The sequence below is a fragment of the Pocillopora damicornis genome, chromosome 12, assembly GCF_964200805.1.
Source record: "Pocillopora damicornis chromosome 12, jaPocDami1.2, whole genome shotgun sequence".
Lineage (NCBI taxonomy): Eukaryota > Metazoa > Cnidaria > Anthozoa > Scleractinia > Pocilloporidae > Pocillopora > Pocillopora damicornis.
In genome coordinates this window covers 12,670,167-12,695,530 of record NC_142681.1, presented here as the reverse complement: position 1 = coordinate 12,695,530, position 25,364 = coordinate 12,670,167, and the positions used below count along the sequence as shown (strand labels likewise).

Here is a 25,364-nt window from a genome sequence, read left to right as displayed (position 1 = left end):
GCATACATAATTAAACCATAAAAATATTAATTCTTGAACGAAAGCAGCTTGAAAAATTTGTGGTTGAAACGCTGCTGATATTCAAAATACTTTACGTTTCTCTAGTATAGGGCCTTGTAAATTCATTCTAAGTGCTTTTTTTTAGGTGAAAGATAATGATAATAACTAGTTTTACCATTTTCTCTGTTAGACAGTTAATCTTTGTATTACACAATTTGTAGAGTACAGTAGTAACAGTAACAGCATACCACTCCCACTCCCACTACATCATCTGAATAACAAAAAATAATCAGAAAGCAGCAAATTTTAAAAAATTAATTACTATGCATTGGGAAGACATACATATTGAATTTGTCGGAAAACATTCTTTAGCTTGGTTTGAGTTATAATGGTTGCTTGACAGCAAGAGACAGCGCAGCTTGAAACAAAAATGATTAATTCACTCGATTCATAACATTAAAAAACAAGCGGCTTTAAATCGAAATGTTTTTGAGGCCTACGACATGAATTTTACGTTGAATACATTTCGCTTTGTGGTTTCAAAATGACATATTTATCGCATGAATTTTGCAAACCCTAGCGCGCCAATCGAAGTCAGAAAGAGTCACCTTTTTTAATTTCCGTAGGTTAACCCAAATGGACTTCTATTAAGTCAATAATCTTAAGAGTTATTTTAATTAGTCATGGCTGATATTAAAAGTACAAAAAAATAACTCCTAATATAAGGTTTTGGTAATTAAAAGTAGTCTGTTTTTTTTCTAGCCATTCCATTTCTTATCGTACTTTTAATCGAAAATTGGCAAATGTAGGCACGGTTATCATTCAAAATTTGCAAAGTTAACCGAAGGTGAATGCTGAATACTGAATCTGCTTAGGGATCTGTTGGTTTCTGTCTCGCTAAGATCTTAAAACTTCATTTATAAGGTACGTATTGAATCATTAACTAGAAGAGCTTATTTAAGGGTTGTCGACGGACCTGTACTTTATGCTTATCAAAATAAAAAAAATGATACAACACAACTTACATTCTTTATGTAATATGTTGGTCATACAAGAGGACACAAAATATATTCATAAAATATACATTTAAATATAGGAATTACATAAAATAGAGAAAGGGTAATATTGAACGAGAGACTCGTTTGTTGTCTGTTTTTGTTTTGTGTCAAGGAAACTTGTGACACAGCGAATGATTCGTGCCTGCGTAAACTACGTGTATCGTGGGTAAATGGCTTACATAAAGGGGACTTAGCTTTTCTATTTCTTGCATCGCCAAGCTTACAATTTCAAAGGGTGCAGTATTTAGGCTATCTAGAAAAGAGAAAAAATGTTTTCATTTTTTTTTGATCATCAATTTCAAGTGTGACGAATAAAATGAATGTCCTGTTGGATCCCGAATTCCTCCTGAGTTAACTTTTACAATCTAGCGGAGAATCTTTATTTCGCTGTGAAGATAATTTCAAGCGAGAAGCTTTGATGGACGAAAAAATTTACAACGAAGCACAAACGTATATTCAAGCATTTATGTTTATATTAGTGCCTTTGCCGCAATAAAAAAAAAAATTTTGTGAGAAGTGTGGGAGTTTTTTTGGAAAACAGGCATCAAAATTGAACAAGAGAGGAAGAAAAAAACAGCGGTGGTACCAGTTTGGACACAAGATCACAATTTTTTTTACTCATTTCAAGTACATGTGTTAATTCCCTTTTGTCATAACCGAAGGTCTATATATTTTTTTTCGATATGCCATTATGAGCCGTACCTTTCAGCAAATAATTTGACTTGTCAATTGAAACCAGCAACCATCCAAAACATATCAATAACAGCTAAAATCACCTCAGGGTGCGGAGTTTGTTTAGACTCCTTCATCAGAGGCGGATGAAAAACTAAATGAATAGCGCCAGCACTTTAGAAAGAAGATAATTTTTCGGTATGTCTGCTTCGAAATAACTAGAAGCGGCAATTAAAACTATTTGCAATTCCCAAGACTTGTATTGGCACACAGAACACGGTAATCAACCAATTAAAAGTGGAATCGACTAACGTTCGACAAAAAGTTATTGTCTAGTTGGAGCAACCGTAGAGATCTTAACTGCGGGTTTAGTCCTAGATTTTTCTTCCTTTACAGTTTTCTTGTAATAATGTAGATAATAACTGAATGACTTCACGGTTATACCAAAACTGTATTGTTGATGAAAATTTCATGCTAGCGCTGTTGCAAGGCAACTAAAAGAAATTGTGGTTAAAGTTTTACATTTGATTGGTGGAGAGAGTGACACGAATTTATTGACTAGTCACAGAACGTGTCGACGCAAAACTACAGCATTCCCGGGATGCGTGATTCAGGAGTGATAATTTATAGAGAAATTAGATGCTTGCAACTTTTGAGGAGGTAAAGAGTTAACATAGCCTTCGCTAAACACAAGGGAGATGAAAGACTAGAGAGCGTTATGAACGCAAATCTTAAACGTCTTACCTGTGTTTATATCATGTCATCTAAACATACCTATCGGTCGATCGAAGACTACGTAGTATTTTTACTTTAGATTAAGCGATATAAATATTATTTGAAAAAAAAACGTCATGTGACATAACTTTGTGAGTGAGAGAATGACTAAAAGACCGTGATGTATGATATGATAAGCTGAATCCTACACGCATTTCGATTGATTGTACATGCCGCTATGGGCATGTACAGAAACAGATCACTGAAAAACGTGGTAGGAACACATTTGCGCGCCGGCGCCTTGAGTGCCACTCTTGTTCCGACCACATTTTGACGTCATTTGTGATCTGTCACTGAACGGACGCGCGGCAACTTGCAATCTATTTGTTAACTTGACTTAAATTCCCTAAATGATATGATATCAACCTTGTGAAATACTGGGAATATCCCAGGCTTTTCTGTTCTCCATTACGACAGCATACAACAGTCAGTTCTGACACTAGGGACCTTAAGCAGTCAAGACGGCAGCGCCATCCAAGACATCGATCGAAAAAAATGAATTCTTATTTTTAGTTAGAATTTCACAAATGGCTGGACGTGTTTACCATCTCTTAAGTTGCCTCACCTCAACACCAGCTTAACGCATGTGAGCAGCGTTAAGTTCAAAATGGAAACTTAAAAAATTTACCGTCGGGGTTTCCGTTCGTATACCATGCAAATTTTGGTGATTTCACGTTGTGGTTTAGCAGAGGACGGCTTAGAAATCGAAAAAGTTTTGAAATGCACGTGCTGCGCTATTTTTCGGTCCTTGTTTACGTCGTCGTCTTGGCCTGGGCCCTGCTATTCATTGTACGAACTTCATTAAAGTTTGCCTGTCTTGTTAACCAAAACCAGCAAATTAGTTGGAGCAGTAGATTTATAAATGTTCTTTCTTGGTTGGAGACATATAAAAGGAAGCCTTTTAAAATCAGACTGTTAAATCTTATTGGTCAATGAACCTTCTAGTACCCTTCAATGCTAAAACTCTCGTTGCAATTATCCAATTCCTTGAAAGAAAATTCAAATGACGTCTTTTAATAATCTGATATTTATTAACTAAAATGGGCTAGATTTGACACTGAACTGTTCGTAGTTTTGAGTAAGTCGTCTCAATAAGTGCAGGTGTCGAAGCTTAATGCACTTGAATTCAATGCAATGCGTAGCTTTTTTTCGATATCGATATGAGCGATCGGTAAGATAAGTCTGCCTTGAATATCCTACGAATCAAAATGAATCGCGGGGCGGAAAAACATTCATTTATTCACATCTTCCTCTTGTCATTTAAAGATAACAAATAATGCATTATTGTTCGAATTTGTCATTTGCCTCTCTATCTCTGACAGATATTGTCTAGTGGCTTTGCATGATACTAAATTTAGCTTTAAATCCTGGTTTTTCTTTGTTTAAAGTAGTGACTTATAGAGTAAATTGTGGAAAGTAGGTATTGCAATCGACGGCAGACAGTCGTGATGAAAAATGGAAAGTAACATTGAGTTCAGGTTGCACAGAATAAAAGCAAATTTCGACCACTTGGCTTCTCGCTGTGAGATGCTACGACATAATGAATAAGAAGCTGTCAAATGTAAAACGCCTTCATGATATGTTCATTTTAAAGACGTGCTATTTGCCATCTGCAGACGGCCATTAACTAAAGCGTCTTTTCCATTGATCAGAAAACCTCCTCCAGACCGTTTTCCACCCAAGTTCCAGCTGTCTACGCCTTGACGAATATTTGTATTTACGTAGAGCTCTAAAACACAAAGATCAGTTTGAATAATTTGATTTTGATCACACAAAGCCGGAGGGTAACTCGACTCAATTCATGTTTGAACAAACCACTTCTGAATCTCCGTGTCAGGAAAAAAAACAACTGAAACAATTCTTTATCTCAAAGGAATGATGGTATTTTCGTAATACGCTTCAGGTAAGTTTTGCTCTGTGAAAAGTTAGCTCTTAACCTAATCCTTTTGTCACGTACATAAGCATCGTTTAGTGATATATTCTGAAAGAACAATAACTCTTTCGTTTTAACATTCGCGAGTACTGTCAAATGATTTTATTGATCTGATGCAATGACTCTGTGAACGTTGACTTTCCATAGGATGCTTCTACTAACTACTAAGAACGCCTCTTTTTTTTCTAATTAGTTCCTTTTACTTTAGGGTTGCTTGAAACATCCTCCCCTTAAAACGTTTAGATGTACGATTACGATTCTATCATATGCGCTCTTTGATCGCGGAAAGAGCTATTCGGAAAAAAAATTCAGAATTCATTCCTTCTTTCAATAGCTTGCTTGTGGTAGCGTTTTATAATATTTTTTCTTATAGATGCAGTGTACACATCTCGACTTACCCGAGTAGTATTAATTTTATACACAATTTGAAAAAAAGTTTGTGTGTTATCACTCAAGTGTTCAGCATGATTCTAAGGGCCTGCTCTAAGTAGACCAGTAACTTTTCGAAAGCCTGAAACGACGGGAATACAAAAGTGTAATTTTTAAAGTGTTTTTTACGATTTTTGTTTTGTTTTTAAAGCGCGAATATTACAAAATTCTCGACTAAACAGATGGCCAAACTTGTTATCTAATATCCACTTTGCCTCGTTAGAAATTACTTGTAAATGGCGACAAAATGAAGATTTTTGAACTTGGAAATGTTCTCACGCGATATTGTAGTGAGGATATACCCACTGCCGAACAGAAATAAGTTCGCCATCTTAACTCCCGCGATGAAAAATTTAAATAGAGCATCTGCCTCGTTGAGTTAAAATTCTGCAAATAACGATATTTCGTTTCTAAAATGAATCAAGAGCGAACAGCTTAGTACAGCTACTGTTAAGAAATCAGAACTTTTTTAACGATCTCGTATCTCAAACGACTTTGCCTAAAAAAACGGCTTTAATTTTTATTGCTATTTTTGCCCAACATGTGACGTAACAATGCCTGCTGTAAAAGTACAATTTGTAAGATCTCAGTAGGCTGCCTGATACACAAAACGAATTTCTTTGTGGTTGTCTTTACTCTGCTTATAGTTACAATTTTTATAATTACGCGACTCCCTAACTTTTGAATATTTTTGTAACATAAGCTGAGTTGAGTTGAATTTAAGATACCCACATTTTGAGAGTCGTTGCTTGGCAACCGTTACGCAAGAGACAGTTGTTTGCAGAGGAGTGGTGAGCTTTTATGTCGAATAAATCCAAAACAACTCTTAAGTAAACGCGGTAAATAAATTAAAGGAGACCGAGATCGCTGTGTTTGTTTTGCAACAAATGTCGATAAACAGATGCAGAATAAGCGAAAACTCATCAATTCATGTAACCCGCTTCATCAACATGAACAGCGGAAGACGTCAAATATTAATTTGAGTAAACTGCCATATTTCACTACGAGTGCTTTTATTTGAAAGCAGATCGCCTTGTGAAAGATCAAACTTCACCTGAACCATGGCAGCCTTTTGAATTTCTTTTGAATAGGAAAGTTAAATCAACACTAAATAATTCAAAAATTTTTTTTCGTTAGTTTTCGCGAAAACTAAACAGTGCCCTCTCAAAGTGACAACAAATAAAAATTCGCCCAGTAGATATCATCCAAGCGCTGAGTCGTTAATCGGCGAATGTTTTACAGATGAGCCAATCAAAGGCATTGGCGTTCTATCCAGGAGAGCTTCAGTTATTCATGAATTTCGAATTAGAGATGTTCTCAAAACAGCTGGCTTTAGCATAAGAAGCCCGAGCTCAAAATACGCGAAAATTTTAAGCGTTTTGGGAAGATATTTCTAAATGAGGCAATAATGTCTTTTGCGGGATATGTTTAAAACTGACTTCCACGACTGACTACTTTGGGTAAGAGGAAATCATTTATAGATAGTGTACAGAGCATCTGATCAAGATACATGGGCGGTCTTATTTCCAGGTAACGCTTATTTTACTGAAGGAGACTGGAAGATATAATCAAGAAACGCCGCGTATGGTAGAATATTGAATTTTTGGAATAAACTGTGACATGCTTTGTTCATAAGTACCAAAAAATTGGATACCAATTCAAGCATACTTAAAACTTGGGATTCTATTTAAAAGATATGCTATTCGTGTTTCTAGATAATAAATGTAACGAAACCACACGACACTTTTTAAAAATTGACTTTATATCGCCATTCAATTGTCTGGTTAATTCTGTTCCTTTTTTAGCTGAAGCTGACGAATGAAGTTAAGGAAAAAATATTTATCCAAGAATTTAAATGAGGTAACTTTCGGAATAAGAATAAATTATTCAACTTTGGCTTATCAATAATTAAACATTCCCTTAATTTGAAAAAAGCGTAAGTTTTCCATAAATATAAGCAGATTCCAATAAATAATTGTGCAAATCTTGACAGATGGACTGTAAATAATGGACGAAGATGTCTCCCTCAAGGAAGAGAAAGCTTATATTCCTGGTTGACGTATTGCTGGGATTTACTTTATCAAAAGGTAAGGAAACACCATAACAAATCGCAGTAACTATCGCCAGACTCTCACTTACTAAATGAGAGCACGGTGCAGGCTTAAGTTACAAAGAGGCTTGAAATCTGATTGAAGACGTGCCAACAATTACCACCGCGAGAAGCACAGGTTGTCCGAACTCAATAAACGAATAACTAAAATATGATGAGAACAAACGAAATATTAGGAAATGGCATAATTCAACCAAGGAAAAATGTCAAAAATTTCAGTACATAAACTTCTGCAGCTGACCCCGCCTACGTCGTGTCTTCCTTTGTGTGGGTTTTTTTGTCAGTTTAGAATGATATGGTGGGTGTTTATTTCCTGTTTTTTTCATTAATTCTCATCATATCGTTTTAAGGAAGTCTTAAGGCAGAGAAACCCAAAATAAAACTGGAACGGTAAAATTCGATATCAAAACCATTCAAAGAACCATGTGATAAAGCAAGGACAAATCTCTTTTCCAGTTTTCCAATTATTTTTCATGATACAACCGTTTCCTTGGGTCCGTATATTTCTACTGTTACTTAAGAAAGAGATAATAAGTTCAGATACCTATATTTCGCGCTTCGACCAACTGTGCTGCATACTGAAGGTTTTCTGTTAGCTACATCCTGCCATAAGAGAACATAAAGAGTATGCAAGCTGTATCATTTCGTGCACAAGTTTATGGCATGGTACCTGAAAACTCAAGGTAATACTGCAGATACTGCACCCTCTGACAAGGCATTAACAATAGAAACTTCTTTTGCGTTAAATTTCAAACTGTACCTCCAGGATATGGGATAAAATGTATATTTTTTTCAACTAGAATGTAACACTGACGATTTCCATAAATGGCGTCTTTGGTGTCCACCTCTTTTAATCATTAATTGCATAAAAAGTGGGCTCTATCTTCAAGGCGGAAATACAGAGATGCAGGGGTTGATGCGAACAGCGGCCTCTTTTTGAATCCCACACACGCAGGGCTGTTTTTCCTCAGCAATAGACCTCTTTCAAAAATTATGGATATGATAGTTGTTGTATCGTGTGTATGCAAACTAGCTACATGCCTTTAAAATTCTTTGTTTTCAAGGAAGTGTTTTGGGAAGCTTGTTGTTAAGGAATCTAAGAAGCTGATTAGTAATTAAAGCTAAGAGGGCCCTTTAAAAGGTTATAAAAAAAGATTTACCCTCATGATAGAGGTCTATGTAAACCATCTTCAATTTCATAATTTCATCGCTCCATTGTTAAAACGATCCATGTAGTAGCTTCAGCTGCTAACTCAGCGGCCAGGATTGTGGGCATGTGACAACGTTGATAAAACTGAGTGGGGCCCCACATCTTGCTTTAATAACAACACAACCACGAAAATCGTGTTTTTTTCCAAAAATATGTAATAAATTTTACCCATAATTGGGTAAAGTCTGTATTGGCGAAAGTCTGACGAACTTAAAAGCACCCTATGAATTATGGGTAACATTTTTGTAATAGTTTTGTTTAAAAGCTTTGGGATAACTTGATTTTGGAAGTAATCCATCGCAGGTTGCCAAGCTTTTCCATCATAAAACTACTGAAATGTTCAGTTAAAGTTGAACAGATAAGTAGCTTCTGATGAATGTCGGCCGGCATAAGTTTCTACTACAACTTTTGGGCTTAACGTGGTCTTTAATCTATTTATCTTAGGTATTGCGGCAAGTGATGCAAGACTCAGTGCCGAAAAGAGACTTCACAAACGGCTCTTTAATGAGAGCTATTACAGCGTCGACCTTTTGCCGCGGCATAACCTCTCTACTACCATTAACGTCCAGTTTGCACTCGAGCTCATCAAAATTGTTGAAGTGGTAAGTGTATCTTTTATTTGTGTGAATAGGGTTTTGATCAAGGACAACAAGAGGACCATTAATTTCGGTGAACCCTTAACATCATTATGCCTATTCTCCATACTGTTCTCTACAAACCTCCTTCGGTGCTGACAGTGAGAATTTGTTTAATAATCAAGAGCTTCTTTACTTGGTGATCGTTTCGTTCATTCTCGTGACCTTAATGCGTAACTCAGGGGTGATATGGTAAGGAGAAATTAGCTGCTAATCACTCCAAGGGTCTAAGGGGTTAATTTTACAAGGGGTTCCTTTTGACCTTTCACTCCTAGGAGCAATCAATAAGTAGTTTCTCCTTTTAATATCCACGCCTGATTTAAAGCTGAAAAGTAATTATAAAAAGGAAAATATCAACCAGGAGATAAAGCCTACTTTGATATCAAATTCTGAGGAAACATATTGGTGTCTGTTGGGAGAAAAGGCCATTTCCGAATTTCCCTTAGCCTCGTTTTCAAAGCGAGTCCTGGAGCTTATCATCTCATATGATTATGAGTTTTCATTTAGTGCAATTTGCAATCATTTTCATACGAATGGCCGAAGACCAGGCCTCGTTTTAAAAAAGAGCGCTAGCCTCAAGATCTTTTGGAAATGACCTATTGATACTTAGATCGCGGGAATGAAAGAATTTACATGATAAAGGAACTAACTGAGGCTTTGACACAAACCATTTTTCTGGGACCTTCATAGCTTCCTACTAAGTGAGTTAAGTCAAACATTTTAGTTTGCTAAGATAAGAAACAATCCAAAGAGGAGAAGGGACTAAGGTTGGAAAATCTTAAATTATGGAAAATGTGGTGGGAGTGAAAGTCATAAAGTCGCACGAAGTCACGTAACCTCTCGCTGAGTGACCTCGCCCCCTCTGTCTTCGACAAAAAGACGTTCCTCTCCTTTATGCTTGTGCTTAAAACTGCTGCCGCTATTGATAAAACTTTGTGACATATCTCTCTGATATTTTCTTGTTCCTCTACAGAACGCTAAAGAGCAATCAATGACAGTGTATGGTTGGGTTAGACAGGTCAGTTTTATTTAAAGCCTCTAGTAATTTGATATCGGCTAACAGAGCTATTTTCAATTGAGTGTCAAAAATAATTCGAGATTGCGTTGGTTTCGCTTTACGTCAGTGTGTGATTGGTCTAGAAAACTCGCGCCGCCATCTAGACCAATCAGATGCATAAATGAAACCAATCGTGACTTGGTTTCCCGCGTTTTCCCGCGCTTTGGGCAGTTTGGTTGTTTTTACTTTGAAAGGTATTTCCTTTCTTCTGTTCGGCCGTTTCTATTGGTTTTACGACACCCTATTGTAAAACGCCCTATTCGCATTCGCTGCTAGCTTTAATATCAACGGATTTAAGCACGTAAAAACTGAAATTCCTCACTAAACTGAGAGTGATTTTAAGTTTGCATCTGATTGATTTAGTAAACGAACAGAAATACTGTCTATACTGACTTGAAAATAATTCAGATAGAGACGCATAAAGATACCGACTGCGTTGCTGAAAAAGCAAGATACTTTTCAAAAGGATCTAGTTTTGGTAAAGAAGTAAAAAATTCAGTAGACGGGCGGTTTTTCTTTTTATTATTAAAATTAAAGTGCTGTTCGTCATTTTTGAGATGTTTGTATGAAATCACATGAGGGTGGTTCCATTTCGGAAATTAAGTTATGAGTTTCAAGGTGAATTTAATGAACTCATAAATGATGAACAAAATGTGGCTTTTTTGTGTTCTTAAGAAATGGGAGAACCCTTCCTTGCGGTGGAACAAGTCTGAATTTGACGGAATAGACAGAATTTTTGTGGAGCCAAAGAGGGTCTGGGTCCCGGATATTCTTCTTTATAACAAGTAAGTTGTTAATCATGTGGTGAGATCAGGTTTGCTCAATTTGTAAGATGCAGGACCTGGTAACAGGACAGTGGCCGCTATAATAGTCATCTCTTATTTAAGGATCGGTTACCATTTGTCGCCTGAGGAAGGTGGGGTTAAGTCACGATAAAATTTACTTGATCCCTCTATCTGTCTATATTATATTCCCACCTCCCCCCCCCCCATGTATTCAGTGGATGATTTAACATAGACTGACACCCCTCCGTTTCCCCTGAAAACCATGTGACCCCCCCCAAAAAAAATCCTCCACCCTCCTCCCCCTTCAGGCCGTAAAAAAATGGCTGGTCCCTAAGTTGATGGATCTATCCATAATAAAACCTTCTGAGAATTAAAGTTTGATCCCTGTTTTTTTTCTAAGGATAGTCGAGTTATTGGGCTCGTTTTTGAGCTTTTAGCATATTTAGCCAAAGTATAATATATTTTGTAGATGACTGGACGTGGAATTGATATCAAAATTCTGATTATTTTGTCATCAACTGAACAGAATAGTTCTTCAAGCGATTCCTCATTCGCATCCGTACTGCGCATAACAAATCACATAATCAGGCGCACGCGTGCGCCTTTTCCAAGAGCACGGTATTGTTTTTCGATCAATGACGAGATAAACAGGTACAATGGTATTTTGTTGTTGAACGAACGAGGTGATCTATGATTTTTATGTTTATTGTACAAATCATCCCCTTTCATTTGGAGAAATTAGGAAAAATTTATCGCAGGGAGAAAAAACATAGCTACAAGCGTGTACGAAGGCCGTCGCACGAGGATGCGAATTGTGACCTCGAAAGCAACGACTCGATTCTACACATCATATATTACATTGTTCTATACTCAAGAGACTCTCTACCTATCCATTATTTTTCCAAGTTTTGCTTTTAAGAACACTTGCCTTCAACTACCGCAAAATGTATTGTGAATCGATGAAATGACGCACGTGATTAGTGCCAGTACAGGCGTAAATTGGATAAGATTAATATTGGCCCCACCATATTTCTTGGACAAGCACGATGATCTATTTTTTTTTTTTACTACAGTTTTTGGAAAAAGACATTGGAAGGGAACATGAAAGGAACGTTAAGATTAATAGAAATGATGATAACACAAGCTGTTTTCCTACGCTGCCTTAACAATTTTTTTGTTTATTTCCTTGTAGCAAAGACGAGCAAGATCACTTTGGCGGTGGAAGGACTAGCTATCGGAGCGGTATCACTCTCTTCTTCAATGGCACCAACGTGTGGTTCAACCCAATGATATTCAACGTCCTTTGCAGAGTAAAAGTAACGTATTTTCCATTTGATAATCAAACATGTAAACTCAAGTTCGGTTCCTGGATGCACGACGCCACTACCTTTGACATAACCCCCATAAAAAATTTGACATTTCCAACCAAGCATTACCAAGAAAATGGAGAATGGGAAATTTATAAGGTGAAGATGAAGCGAAACATAGAGCACTACCAATGTTGTGAAGAGCCCTTCGTTGACATTACGGTGACGATCGAAATGGGAAGGGAGAGTATGGACTATTTCATTAATTACATTGTTCCCTGCTGTCTAATTTCCTCCATGATTTTTCTTGGTTTTATTTTGCCACCTGAATCGGGAGAACGGATCGGTTTAAGCATTACCGTGTTGTTGGCAATGACTGTGTTCCAGCAACTTACCTCAGAGATCATGCCATCTTATGACTTTCCTATCCTGGGTCAGTATTACTTTGCTATTATCTTGGAGATCGGTGCCTCGGTTGTGGTGACCACGACGATTTTGAACTTTTATCACCGGACGAATCGTAGGATGCCAAGATGGATGAGAACACTTGTCATAGAGTGGATGGCAACCATAGTGTTCCTGAGGGATACTCCGGAGAAAAGAAAAATCCAGCGACGAAAATCCAGCAGAAGAAGCCGAAGACGAAAACAGCAAAGCATTATTAACGACGTTTGCAAAAGATCCTTCAAAAAGAAACAAGAGGAAATGAAAGACCAGCACAACCAGGGATTTAACGTAACATTTGGTGACACCATTTACTGTGGTCCTTCCAATACCGAGTCCTTGGGTGCAGAAATGGAAAATCTTGGAATCCAGCTCAGTTATGGTGTAAACAAATATCCTTTCAAGAGCTCTAATGAAACGCTGGACGATCAGCTTAAGAAAAAAGAGGAAGCACGTCCTTACATGGATGACAATGAAGCCTTAAGCGAAGACGAGTTAGCCATACGTCACTGGGAGTGGACTCTTGTCGCAAGGATTCTGGATCGGTTCTTCCTTGTGATAGCAATAATTTGTGGTATAGTAACAGTTGCTGCGATATTTTTGCGCGCACCGAAGTTATGGTCTGATTTTAAGATGCTATCAATCGATAACCCTGAACCGTTGGTCGACGAATAGAACTCATTCAACTGCTTCGTAAATGACATGCGCTTTAGCCAGTACGATTAAAATAAACATTAGATCTGTTTTGACTTAGGCATAGAGTAAAGTGGTCTCGCAGCCAGATGGATGTGTTACCTGCCCAAATTAAGGCAAAGAATCCTAGTATCATGACTGCTAGCCCTAATAATATGGGCAATACGTTCAAATCTTATGGAAATAGAATAGCTGTATACTGATCACCCTGAAAGACTGTTCTCACGGACTGTTGGCGTCGGGACAATTAGTTAAGTAAATGCTTGGTAGCGAGTTTTTGGGAAAGGTTACCAAACAAGGCGTGGTAGATGCGGCAAGCGTCAACATTTCGACAAAGCGAGTCTTTTTGCGCACCCCCTGTTGGAGGGTATCAATACGGTTAACCGTCAGCCGTAAACCGGCCAAAAAATTCAGCCGTTAACCATAAGAATTGACAAAGTTTAACCGTTCGTCGTAAAAAAATAAAACCGTAAAAAATTTATCTGATGACTTCTTTGGAAAGATATTAACCGTTAGCCGTAAATTGGCCTAAGGCTTAGAAAAAGTAAAAGCCTCACCCCATGAGACCATCTCCCACCCCTGTACTTTACATAGTCTTACTTAATCAGTTTGTATCGAATTTGGGCTGCTGTGGCGAACTTGACCCAAATTTTTGCCAATAAGCGAATTAATTAGTGACTTTACTTTGTTAAGACTGTATTTGCACAGTGAAGCCTTAAAGTGTGGAAAAACTGCGCAAGCACAATGCTATAAAGATTTGACTAGGCGAGACCATCAAGAAGAATGGCAAATAGGTAAAAAAGCGTTGATGAAAATTTAAGCAAAATTTTTAGTTATATGGTAGTATCCAACAAGATTTACAAACATCTATCAAAATATCATACTGAATGTAATAGTTGCATAATGCCTGTAATGTTTTCAATCTCCTGATATGATCTACTGAGAGCAACAATAGTTGCTTTTATATAATGAGCTGAATTATAAACAAATTTTTTTTGGTTTGTACTTATGATCTAGAGGAAGACAGACGCATAGATAGCGTCACCATGGACAATAATTTGTCCGCAATAATACAAAAAACAAATAGATCCTATGTTTCCGTGTGTCTTTTAAGGAATAGATTACAGCAGACGTCAAATGTTGTAAGAATATCAGTGACGTACTCTACCGTTCTTTGTGTGCCATTTTTTCGGTCTTACTACATGTTGACATCATCTGTGACCCATTAGGACACGACAAAATGCCGGAGCGCTACTCAAGCCGTTTTAGCCTTCAGGGTTACGAGTTTTTTTTCTGCAAACATGAGCTGAAGCGGGTTTTCCACAGAGACAAAAAAAACTCTTCTCCAGGGAATTTTGCCTACTGAGGAGACGATGACAAGAAGCACTAAAGCGATAACAAGTGCTACGATATATGTTACGGCTGCTCAACTTCAGTTACTAAATTTACACCTGTTAACTCAGTCCTTTTTTTTGTTGAGTGAGATATGTGACGGAGTAGGTTTGACAAAAACTTCCCTGAAAAATGTAACCTTATCTCTTTTGATTTGGACTTATCCCCGCGAAATGAGAACATGCAATACGAATTTTAAAAAAATGCAGCCATTTTGCCTCGATAGTGCTTGAAAATATTGCAGTTCCCATTCCTTTGCTCGCATAAATTTCTCGCGAGTTACAAGCATGTACACTCATTTTGCCGCTGCGGCAATCCTTTGCTGAACAGGCGTGCAGATGGGATAGTTTTTGTTAGTGCCGATCATCCCTACTTCCCCTAGAACGACATAGTTGCTCAGCTGATCCTTTTATATCACAAAAAATTCTCATATTGTGTTACATTCGTTCAGTAATATATCACAGAAGGCGTCATATGTGAAGTACATTAGTGAAACACGTAGCTCTGCTTCGTGTGCTTTTATTTTGCACATTTTGCAACTCGATGACTTCGGGCTCCTGCATAGAAAAGGGGGCTAATAATGGAGGTTTAATCGGGCTGAAAGTGCTGTCTATGACTGCTAAGTTAGTGGTTGCTTTCCTTTTCTCTTTTTTAATAGTGAAGAATTGATGTTGATGCTGTTGTCGCCTTGGTATGCATTCCGTGACTTTAAAATACCCGATACATCACTTATTGTGATACATCACAATAATTTCGGGAAAACTTTTTTCTTTGTGTTTGTCCACCGTGAAACGTAAAAAAAAAGAGCCAGTTTAAAGTTTCCTTAATGCCGACTTTATTTAATCAATTACTTGAGCCCTTTTTGCCATTAGTGATCTTACTTCAGGCGACGTGAACGTAGCTTAGTTTTGTCACTCCACGCTCGGCTGGTCTCTTTCTTCGGTACATCTTTTCTTTTAAATTCACCATACTTTGATTGGAGCCGCATTATTCAAGATGTGAAACGTTTTGCTATCTCAGTCTCACACTATCACGTCGTGTGTCACTGTTCATGATTTATCACCTCCAAGTGTTAGTAGTTTACTTGTGCAAATGTGCTTTAAAGTAATCGTGGTGTGAGGATGACTTAAAAGTCTTGTAATGACGCACGCCCTCGTTACCTACAGCTCCGGCAAAAGTCACGAAGCGGTGAGGCTTCATTCTTGCTTTTCCAAGTTGTCCGCCGTGTTTTTCATGTGCTACTGGAGAATCTTTCCGGAATTTTGCATCACACCAAACGCTCTTAATGTTATCAAAAAGCATTGAATATGCATTGTCTTGTTGGATGAAAAACAGCCACCAGACATTCGCATGCAGACGATGTTTTATTTACCAAAGGGGAGTAGGTATACGCGCATGCACAAATAAACGTCGCTATAAAACATTGTCTGTTTATCTAATCGGACAAAAGCAAACGACTTGAAAAAAACGAAAGGATGGCAAGAAAAACATTTGATTTGTTTTAAGATTATCCGAGCTGAAGTTCCGCTTGCTTTATTATAACTCAGCGGGGTATTGTCTCGATTAAACCGCACCAAATGTAAGTAATTAAACCTACAGAGGTGATAAAGTATTAATGATAAACCTTGAGTTAGTTGATTGTAAAAAGCGAAAATTCAAATGACTTCAAAACCACCACACCATTGCATCGGATTAAGATTATCCATCGAAACAGATTAACGAGGAAAACCATTGCTAGATATTTTATTTTAAATTAGCTCTTTGAAATCATTCAAGTTTCTCCGTTCGAAAGTACTTTAAACTGGTCTTTACTGACGTGCGTCATGTTGCCAGAGTAAACTAAATCATTCCATTATCCCTTCTAGTAACTTCGCAACGGTGAATTATCATATGAAGGTAATAAACTTGCCATAAAGTTAGTTGAATCTTCAATTCTTCACGAAACTGTTATTAAAAACATAAAGAAAGATTCTATAGGGTACATCGTGTAATTTATGCACCGAAAAAGAGAGAAGCGACGAAGGGCTTTTAAGAAGCGTATAAGATATCTAGCATTGACAGTTATGTCATCTGATCTGCTACAAAGCTGGGCAGTGAAAGAGTTTCTTCAAAAAGTTTTTAACTACTATAAAATTTCATTCAAAAATGGCCATATGTCACGCTTTTGAGTGATTTAGTTTACTTTAGCAGTAGAACAGCTTCTTCCGCCGTTAGAGTTCGTATAAATTGAGTAATGGTGTAATTTTTGTGACTAGTTCGACAGCATTGATGTATTGATAAAAGAGGAAACAAAAAAACCGCTGTGGAACACATTTTATGACAGCAGATGATTCGTGCATGTCATCCCACTGAGCCAGACTGAACCAAAAAGAAATTTGCTAGTTTAAAACATTTAAATTTCAATTTCTTTAGAAAAAAAACAAAACAAAAGATGACACACTCAGTCCTAAAAGATATCTAAGCACTCGCAGGTGAAGGTAAAACGCCTCTTCATAGAGGTGAAAATTAAAATCGACGTCATGTGATTAGTATTTCAAGAAGTCTTGGCAAGGGCATGAAGAGCCCATTGTAAAAGTAAGAGAAATGTTTTTTTTTGTATTCATGAAAACCAAGACTTTGGAATGATAAAAAAAATGAAGAGAGGTAGCATCTAAATGAATTTTTATCATTTCGTGTCTTGAAACAGTCCTGATAAAATTAAGCGCATTGTAATTCTTATCAAGCATAAACAAAATTCACATTTTCGCCATATGAACAATTAATGACTATTTCGACGGAAAAAAATTGCCCTGATATCACTAAAGTTCATTATGCCTTCCATTCCGCCCAGTATGTTCTAAATGATTCTTTTGTAGGATCATATATCTCCTGTGAATATTAAGTACCTATTTTCCGGCACAAGGCTTTTAAAATTAGTAACCAGACATTGTGTTAACCCCGCGGTCAACTTTGTCACAATAGGAGTACATGGAATTCATTAAACGTCAGACAATCCCGTTCAGAAATTTGCAAACTCAGGTGGCAGTTTTCCAGTGAGTACAAAAATACAAATTCAAGCAGCAGTTTAGAAAAGACTCTTCCATGTGTTCCTTGGCCTTTGTGGTGTTCACGCTGTGCGTGGCGGTTCTTCCTTTCGAAGTACTATGCGAAGACCAAGGTGAGTGTACATATAACTCACTCAAATACGACTTTTCAATGTTTGCAAAGCAACTTAACGATTCCAACAATTGGACGTGAAGTTTTATCCATATGATATTAACATTGAAAGAACTTTACCTTCACAACTCATGGAAAAATAATAACGACGAACATTGCTAATTTTTGTCATGTTGACCTATTGTTAAATATATCAGATATACATTTCTTTGGGCATCATTACTGGGTTTGTTCATGTTTAAACTATATCTTGCCACGAATGAATCTTGATGATTTGGCTCGGTAAACGATAAAGTATTCAAGGAAGTAGTCTGCATACGAATTCAAATCGAAGTTTGAGGAAAATGAATATACAGTTGACATTCGATTAATGTCCACTTTTTGTAGGAGACCCTTGAGGAATATTACACTTTGTTTGAAACGGTATTCTTTTTGGTCATTGCTAAAAAAAAATTATGAAGGGAAAAATGGAACCATTATGAAATTAAAAGATGGATGTGTCATGAAAATTTGACAGGGTCAAATATTTACGATCCTTTTAAAGTACCTTTCAAGCAAACCAAAATTTACGAAAAATGCAAATATGTCCTCCTTCTGAAACTAATAAAGAATCATTAGTTTCTATGGGTTCTTTGCCATAATGTCAGAAATGTTAACCAGCGGATTCCATTTCTGGAAAAGTTGTTCAGCTAGTTACAAGTTTGAATAAAATGTTGAAAAGGTTAGATTGGAAACAAAAGCAACAAGAAAAAAACATTGTAACAGAATCTTTTTCGCGTATTTTCAAGCTTCCTGTAATTTCATGTTTTGTAATTAACTAAAGTAATGAATGCTAAAACCGCAACGTTTTTCCTTTTAATAACGACTCGGCGGTGAATTTATGGCCGGCAAAGGATTTTTCTGTACAATAGTTTTGCACTGTTCGCTTTCATTTCGTCGCACGGTCGGGAATTAACTAGTTATTCAGGTGTAACTCTAGGCCTCAAGGGTTTATCATGAGTCAGCGTCCTAGAATATAATGCAAACGTACGCTAGTTTAAATACAAATATGTACATTAGAATTGATGATTCACTTTAAAATTAACAACAAGTAATTTTAAGAGACATATAATCCGCTGACGGGCATTACTATTAAGGATTTTTATAAAAGTAAAAATAAGACTAAGCTAGATTAAACAACAGAGCCAGCTGAACGCGGAAATGATTCATTTATTTTCGAAGCTTTGAAAGAGCTCAGTTCCAAATGCATGAAATGCAATTTCGCGGACCCGCATCTTCGAAATTTTAGTGATCATTGTCTATTTTTTCAGTGGCAGTAAACTAAAATAATTCAAACCAGACAGTTTGTCATTTTCCCTACGGTTTCGATATTGTTGATTGAATGGAACAAATTTTAGTTATAAACCATGGCAACTACTTGTTTCCACAGTAGAATTATATTTCTAAACGTCGGTACCCTTTACGCCACTTGTAAAACAATGTGAATCTGAACAATTTTAATTTTAAGGAGAGAGGAATTGTCGCGTAAATTCAACAAAATCCACAAGTACTGATTATTGGAAATAATATATTTCTGCTAGAACCGTCGACTATAATTAGAATTACTAAGGCGCTCACAAAGGGGCAAAAAGAAAACAAAAGAAATGACAAATTCATCAAAGCCATATACACTGCCATTTGCAGTTTCCTGTACATCAAACTCCTTACGGGATGCAGGGCTTTCAATAACGTTTCCATGAGTGGCTACCGATGGTGTCCGTCTGGGTGGCTTTGCCCTAGGGAGAAATCCAAACACGAGGGCTCGCTCGCAAGCAAAACAGACGAGGCAGGAGATGTCTCATAAGTGGCGGTACACCACTGGTAACCGGGTGAGATGAATCTTCCAACCATTTGTTCACTGATGATCAAGTGTGTTGCTATCAGAAACCCAATCTCTTGTGGAAAAATGTTATTGTTCACAAAACGATGTTTATTCAAGACAAGCTCCGAGAACTAGAACTAGAACTTTCGTGAGATATGTTTTCAATGCGTTTCAAAACAAATTGACTATGGATGTTTTAATGATTCGCCCACGTCTTTTAACATATCTTCCAGTCTAAAGGCTACATTTTTTTTTTAAACTAGTCGTTTAATCCAAAATATGTTCAATCTAATCTCTATAGATTTAGGCAATAATTGCCTCAAGTACAGTTTTACAGAGAACTTGAAAAATTAAAACTCTGACAAATGAATGCTCTCGCCTGCACGATTTTGCAGAAAAAACATTACGACTCTTTGCACTTTGCGCAAATCGAGGGAAGCCGGCGCTTTGGTGGCAAGAAGCCAAACAGTAACCTGCTATTCTTAGTTTTGGGTGCCACTTCTACTAATGATCTAACCATTACGAATTACGATTTTAAAACAAGGAGGAATAATTAACAACTTAGAAACCGAATGTCTTATGTATAACTCTCTCTTAGAGGAATTCCTAGAAACCAAGAAAACATGAGTTGAGCTTATAAGAAGCTTCCCCCCCTCATATTACGATCCTGAGCCGAAGAAAAGATTCTGAGTCCCTTTGAAGATCAATTTAACCATTCGATCGCCCTGCCTCCTCTGACGGTCTATTGTTGAATTTTCTCTCTATCGTTAATCTTTTATGCACGAGAACAGTATGTAGTGTAGACGAAGCATTTATGTTGAATACGATTACCGTTTATTTCTAGAAAATGGGGAACGCGTTTTGAGGAGGACACTTTCTGAGAAGTTGTTTAATGGGTACAAAAAGGATTTCTTACCGCGACTAAATGAATCAGTTCCGGTTAAGGTCCAATTTGATTTTGAACTCATTACAATCAAAGATGTGGTAAGTGAACTTCTAAAATAAACATTCATTTCCTAAAGATTTCTTTTTTCAAAAAATTTTTGCGCGCCTTTAAAGGAGGTCGATAGACGACGATTCAACTGATGGATCGGGAGGTCTTGAATGCATGTTGACCCCACATCCCCACCCATTCCCCCTAATCCTTGGTGTTGGACACCCGGAAAGGTCTGGCTTACCTTTGATAGATGTCGTCTAAGCAATCTGCCGAGTCGAAGTTTTGAAGCTCACTGACAATAAATATGAAAAAGATATAATTATTAAAGATAATTTTTACTTTATCAATATCATTTAAGACTGCAATAGGTATTTTACAGTTCTGTACTTAGTTGCCAAGCCTCTGATTTGGAGTAAGACTGAATGTGACCTTGTTGTGATAGACTAGTTAGCATGATATCGAAGTAATTTACATTTACAGAGGAGCAACGTTTGTATCATAAGAAGGCCGCCCTTAGCCTCACTCCTGTCCAGAGGCTTGGCAACCAAGCGTGCAACTGCAAAATTGACTATTCTATTGACCACCGCATAAGAAAAACCAATCAGAATTACAAGGAAAATACCAAGAAAACCCCTTTAGAACTGCCACTGAATATAAGCTAAGGTGACATCGAACGTGGGTGACCAAGTAGAGATAAGATTCAGTTCTGAATCTGATTGGTTGATAGAGAGGCACGAGAACTGTAATGGAACACAGCCAACGTAATCCAAGATTAATTTTTCACACTCAAGAGAAAATTTCTCCACTTAGTAAGCGAGTTTTAAAATGTAGTTCGACAGAACAAATTTGTGTGTCGAACATGTTAGTCCAAGTCTTGGCCTTTATAGTAACTATTTAAATTCCTATTTCAGAATAGTAAAATTGAACACGCAAAACTTAGGGATTTAAATCCTCGTTCAAAAAAAAAACCACGAGAAAAGTATGTTCTTATTTGTCAGTTGTATTTTTTCTTTAAACCATATTTTTGTGTGTTATTTCAGAATGCAAAGGAACAAACATTCACAGTCTATGGGTGGGTGCGACAGGTAATTTTTAGCTTTGTCAACAAATGGTTCATCACGCTGAATTTTTCCAAAATTTTCTATTTCAGTCTACTGAGGAGTAAAAATATGTAGTTAGAAGAATGTTTTTCCTTTCTACCACGTTTCCTGGCAAACAATAATGTTGAAGAGTCTTTTCAAACGGGGGTGTTACGTAATAAAATGTTTAATATTAAAGGGGGTAAATTTCTAAAGAAACTGTGGTGCTACGTTGGTGGGAAAGTAAGACAAGATAATTTCAGTATTATCAACCGAGTTGGTAGCGTAAATAAGCCATCGTAAAAAGTTTCAAAGCTTACGTTTTGAGCGTCAGCCCTTCGTCAGAGCGAATGGATTATCAACTCAGTCGATAAAACCAAAATTAACCTATTTAATGAGAAGCTTGGATTGATGCCAGCTAGTATTGGCGCTGATCAAGGCTGCAAAACGTTGATAAAAACCACGTGGTGATTACTAGGCTCTTGCGAATGATTTGTGTGCTCTTTGCACCCTAAGATAAGCATTCATCTTCTTCTCACTTTACATTTCCAATGGTGCTGAAAAGGAAATTTGTTTGACAGGCAGGAGCTTCTTGAATAATTGATCATTCCCTTAATTTTCTTCTTTATATTTTATTCAAGGATGATGTTGCAAAGAGAAATTAGAACCCAGTCTCTCTTAGGGCTAAAAAACCATAATTTAGGCGAATGTTCCCAGTCTCCCGTTTGATACTCTTCAACTGTCAACAGATCTAAAGATCTTATGTTCTCCTCACTCCAGAAATGGCACAACCCGTTTCTTGAATGGAATTCTTCTGAGTTTGGCGGTATTCAATCCATTCAGACGAACGCGGAGAAGATCTGGGTACCAGATGTTCTGGTCTATAACAAGTAAGGTTTGCGTCTGCGCCATGACGAGAGCTGCAGGGGACCCTCCGAATCATTCGCAGTTTGATTATGACCTAAATTGGGGTCGGCGGTGAATCTAGGGAGGGCAGAAAATGAGTTATTTACTCTACAAGATTGAAAATCATATGATATGCATGCAACCTAAAATGTCGAAGTTAGCGAGACTAAGGAGTAGTTTTGAAATCTTGATACACGAGAAATTGATATTCGTGAAAGAAAATGATAAAATATTGTAAAATAGCCCTCTAAGTTCGCTAGCTATCTTGGCAGCGTTAACTTTTTATGTCATTGAAAAATTGATCCATTACCTAAAATGACTTAACTGCCCTTTAAGTGTGGTAAACTTGAAATCAAGACAACGTCGTCTGACTCATTTCACTTGATCTTATTATGACGATAAGATTTCTTACTAATGAAATGCCCATGCTAAATTTAGAGCCAATGGCAAATATTCTGTATGTCACACTCACCCAGGGACAAATCTTTTTCTCGGTGTAAACGAGACTATTTCAATGATTTTCTTTTTCTAGCATTGATCTCCATGACCGCATTGGTGGTGGGCGAACGACATACCAAACCAGTGTTCTCATGCAGGCAAACGGCCAAAACTCTTGGATGAGTCCTGCCATCTTCAAGACCGTCTGTGCCATTGATGTCACCTTCTTCCCTTTTGACATGCAGACATGTTTACTCAAGTTTGGTTCGTGGGCTTCTAACAGTCAGAAAATAACCTTGTGTCCACAGAACATGACTGGAAAATCGAATCAGTACGTGGACAATGGCGAATGGGATATCATAGACATCGTACCTAGAAGAAACGTTGTGCATTACAGTACGGGTGCGTTTGACGACGTCACAATTACTATAGTTATAGGTCGCGTTTTTTTCGTGTACTGCGTGAATTTGATTATTCCGTGCTTTCTCATCTCGACCATGATATTTCTGGGATTCATTCTTCCTCCAGAGTGCGGAGAGAGAATTGGATTGAGTATTACTGTACTGCTTGCTATGACGGTCTTCCAACAGTTAACAGCAAACATTTTCCCTTCATTTGATTTCCCGCTCCTTGGTCAATATTATTTCGCAACAAGTGTTGAAATTAGTATTTCACTCTTAGCGACAACTGTGGTTCTCAATTTTACAAATCGAAAAAACAAGAAAATGCCAAGATGGATGCGTAAGTTGTTACTAGAGTGGACCGCGCGCGTCGTCTTTCTGAGGAAAACTGTAGAAAAAAGCTGCCCAAAACCCAAACATAAACGGTCCACGCGGCGTTTCTCGAGCATGAGGGAATTCAGGGACAACCAAGAAACCAGGCAGAGGGGAACAGCCGGTCATGACCAAATGATTACAAGAGAAACCTTTCCTGATGATCCCGAGAGACAAGACGACCACCTTGTCGCTGAACTCAAAAGCATGTTCATGATATCAAAAAATCTGGACTATGGCGGCTTGCGATATGCACACTCTGTCAAGAGTACAAACTTGAATGGACTCAATAATGGTGACGACAGCCTCATATTAAGTGGCCCCACTTCCGAGGGAGTCTGGGACGATAGTAACATGTCATTCACTGGAGTTCTAGATGAGAATGGTGAAGAACTCGAAGAAAACGAGCTTCAGTTACGTCAGTGGGAGTGGATCATGGCCGCAAGGGTCCTGGATCGAGCCTTGCTATGGGTGTCAATAATTGCCGGCATTGTAACTTTTTTCGCCATTTTCATGAGAGCCCCTCGCTTGCAGACTTTATTGTTTGGCTCTTGAGTAATCATGGAAAGAGGTCATCTCTCGAGCACTGTCTAGACTGGAAACAGGGGAACCATTGGGATAAAACAGCAAAGCTCTCCCGGATTCTTGTGAAGTCTTGCCATTTGTTAATTCCCACTGGTCGTAATAGTAAAAAATTGACAAAGACAAGAAAACAGTAGTAATATAGGTATTCAAAGAAAATGATCGCTGAAGAACTGCTGAGATTAAGACGTACTTAGTACTCAGTCAGTCAGCCATTGCCTTAGAACTCACAAAACTTTAAGTAACAAGTAGAAAGCTGGCTAATCCCGCTCATCACAACCTTCTCCGTGGTTGAGTTTAGATTTCTGTACCGTTAACTGGAAAATATTAGCGCTACATTGAGGGTACTGTCCGGCGATGCCCTAAGAACTCATTTTTGGAGACTTGTGATACTAGTCTTCACTTGTCGACGAGATAACTTTGATGAACTTCGGCTTCGTGGCGAGAGATTTAGCAGTCTTTCAAACAACACTTTAGCAAGGGAATTAGTACGAAGAACACAAAACAGAGACCAAACGTTGCAGAGAAGTAAAATATCTCATGTATCTGACAATCAACTTACAATACATCATTAAACTGGAAAATTGGTCTTAATGAAAGACTGAAGAATTTTAGTTTATGGTGATTCAGAGGTTGGGATGGACATGAAATAAATCAGTGTATTGTGTAGTATCCTGCACTCGGGCAGGATTTAAATTTCAGTCAATTTTGCTCCATGCCACATCTGACAATGACGAGTGTGTTGATCGGTTGGCAAATCTCTTGTGGTAATTATCCAAAAGGTTGTGTTTGTTGAATTGGAGGAAATAAAAAATAAAAATACAAAAGTATTGTTTCAGTCAACTCCGGCGGAGACGAAACTGATGCTATTGCTAAATGTATATTGTTTGTAAAAGCTGATTTGCAAGTTCCTGGAAATTTGATGTTTTGCTCTTCAAAGGTCTCAGGCGAGAAAAATTAAAATCACCCTTCAACTGAAATATATGTCAGGCACTTCGCATTTTATATTTTTTATAAGAAACTACGCGACAAACTTGCATTTTTCGTCTTTTGTTTTACCAAGGGAAAATAAACAGTATACATGTTGAACGAGAAGCAATGTTTGCGACTCAAATCTCCGCAGCAGTAACAGA

General features: G+C 37.5%; 2 protein-coding genes across 4 annotated transcripts; both read left to right on the top strand.

Annotated features, from left to right (window-relative positions):
- Window positions 1-723: 723 nt before the first annotated feature.
- Window positions 724-14,195, top strand: LOC113684421 (neuronal acetylcholine receptor subunit alpha-10). 3 transcript variants are annotated; one of them, XM_027201793.2, is made up of 7 exons: window positions 724-924; window positions 6,672-6,726; window positions 6,860-6,953; window positions 8,631-8,788; window positions 9,795-9,839; window positions 10,554-10,663; window positions 11,856-14,195. In XM_027201793.2, the coding sequence occupies exons 3-7, from the start codon at window positions 6,884-6,886 to the stop codon at window positions 13,087-13,089; spliced, it is 1,617 nt and encodes a 538-aa protein (XP_027057594.2). In that variant the 5' UTR covers window positions 724-924; window positions 6,672-6,726; window positions 6,860-6,883; the 3' UTR covers window positions 13,090-14,195. The 3 variants fall into 3 exon arrangements, with proteins under 3 accessions (XP_027057594.2, XP_027057593.2, XP_089045491.1); XM_027201792.2 differs by lacking the exon at window positions 724-924 and adding an exon at window positions 1,159-4,407; XM_089189365.1 differs by lacking the exon at window positions 724-924 and adding an exon at window positions 6,073-6,326.
- A 1,956-nt stretch (window positions 14,196-16,151) lies between these two features.
- Window positions 16,152-24,834, top strand: LOC113684422 (neuronal acetylcholine receptor subunit alpha-10). The gene is made up of 6 exons (XM_027201795.2): window positions 16,152-17,073; window positions 17,461-17,656; window positions 20,361-20,500; window positions 21,494-21,538; window positions 22,313-22,422; window positions 22,971-24,834. Exons 2-6 carry the CDS (start codon window positions 17,581-17,583, stop codon window positions 24,202-24,204), a joined length of 1,605 nt encoding a protein of 534 aa, XP_027057596.2. The 5' UTR covers window positions 16,152-17,073; window positions 17,461-17,580; the 3' UTR covers window positions 24,205-24,834.
- The last annotated feature ends 530 nt before the right edge of the window (window positions 24,835-25,364 follow it).

Bases quoted from the DNA above. Each gene is read 5' to 3' on its own strand.
- LOC113684422 (XM_027201795.2), top strand. From the start codon at position 17,581: ATGTGTTCCTTGGCCTTTGTGGTGTTCACGCTGTGCGTGGCGGTTCTT. The intron at 17,657-20,360 runs GTGAGTGTACAT...GTTTATTTCTAG, and splicing joins AGTACTATGCGAAGACCAAG to AAAATGGGGAACGCGTTTTG. The intron at 22,423-22,970 runs GTAAGGTTTGCG...TTCTTTTTCTAG, and splicing joins GATGTTCTGGTCTATAACAA to CATTGATCTCCATGACCGCA.
- LOC113684421 (XM_027201793.2), top strand. From the start codon at position 6,884: ATGTCTCCCTCAAGGAAGAGAAAGCTTATATTCCTGGTTGACGTATTG. The intron at 6,954-8,630 runs GTAAGGAAACAC...TATTTATCTTAG, and splicing joins GGGATTTACTTTATCAAAAG to GTATTGCGGCAAGTGATGCA. The intron at 10,664-11,855 runs GTAAGTTGTTAA...ATTTCCTTGTAG, and splicing joins GATATTCTTCTTTATAACAA to CAAAGACGAGCAAGATCACT.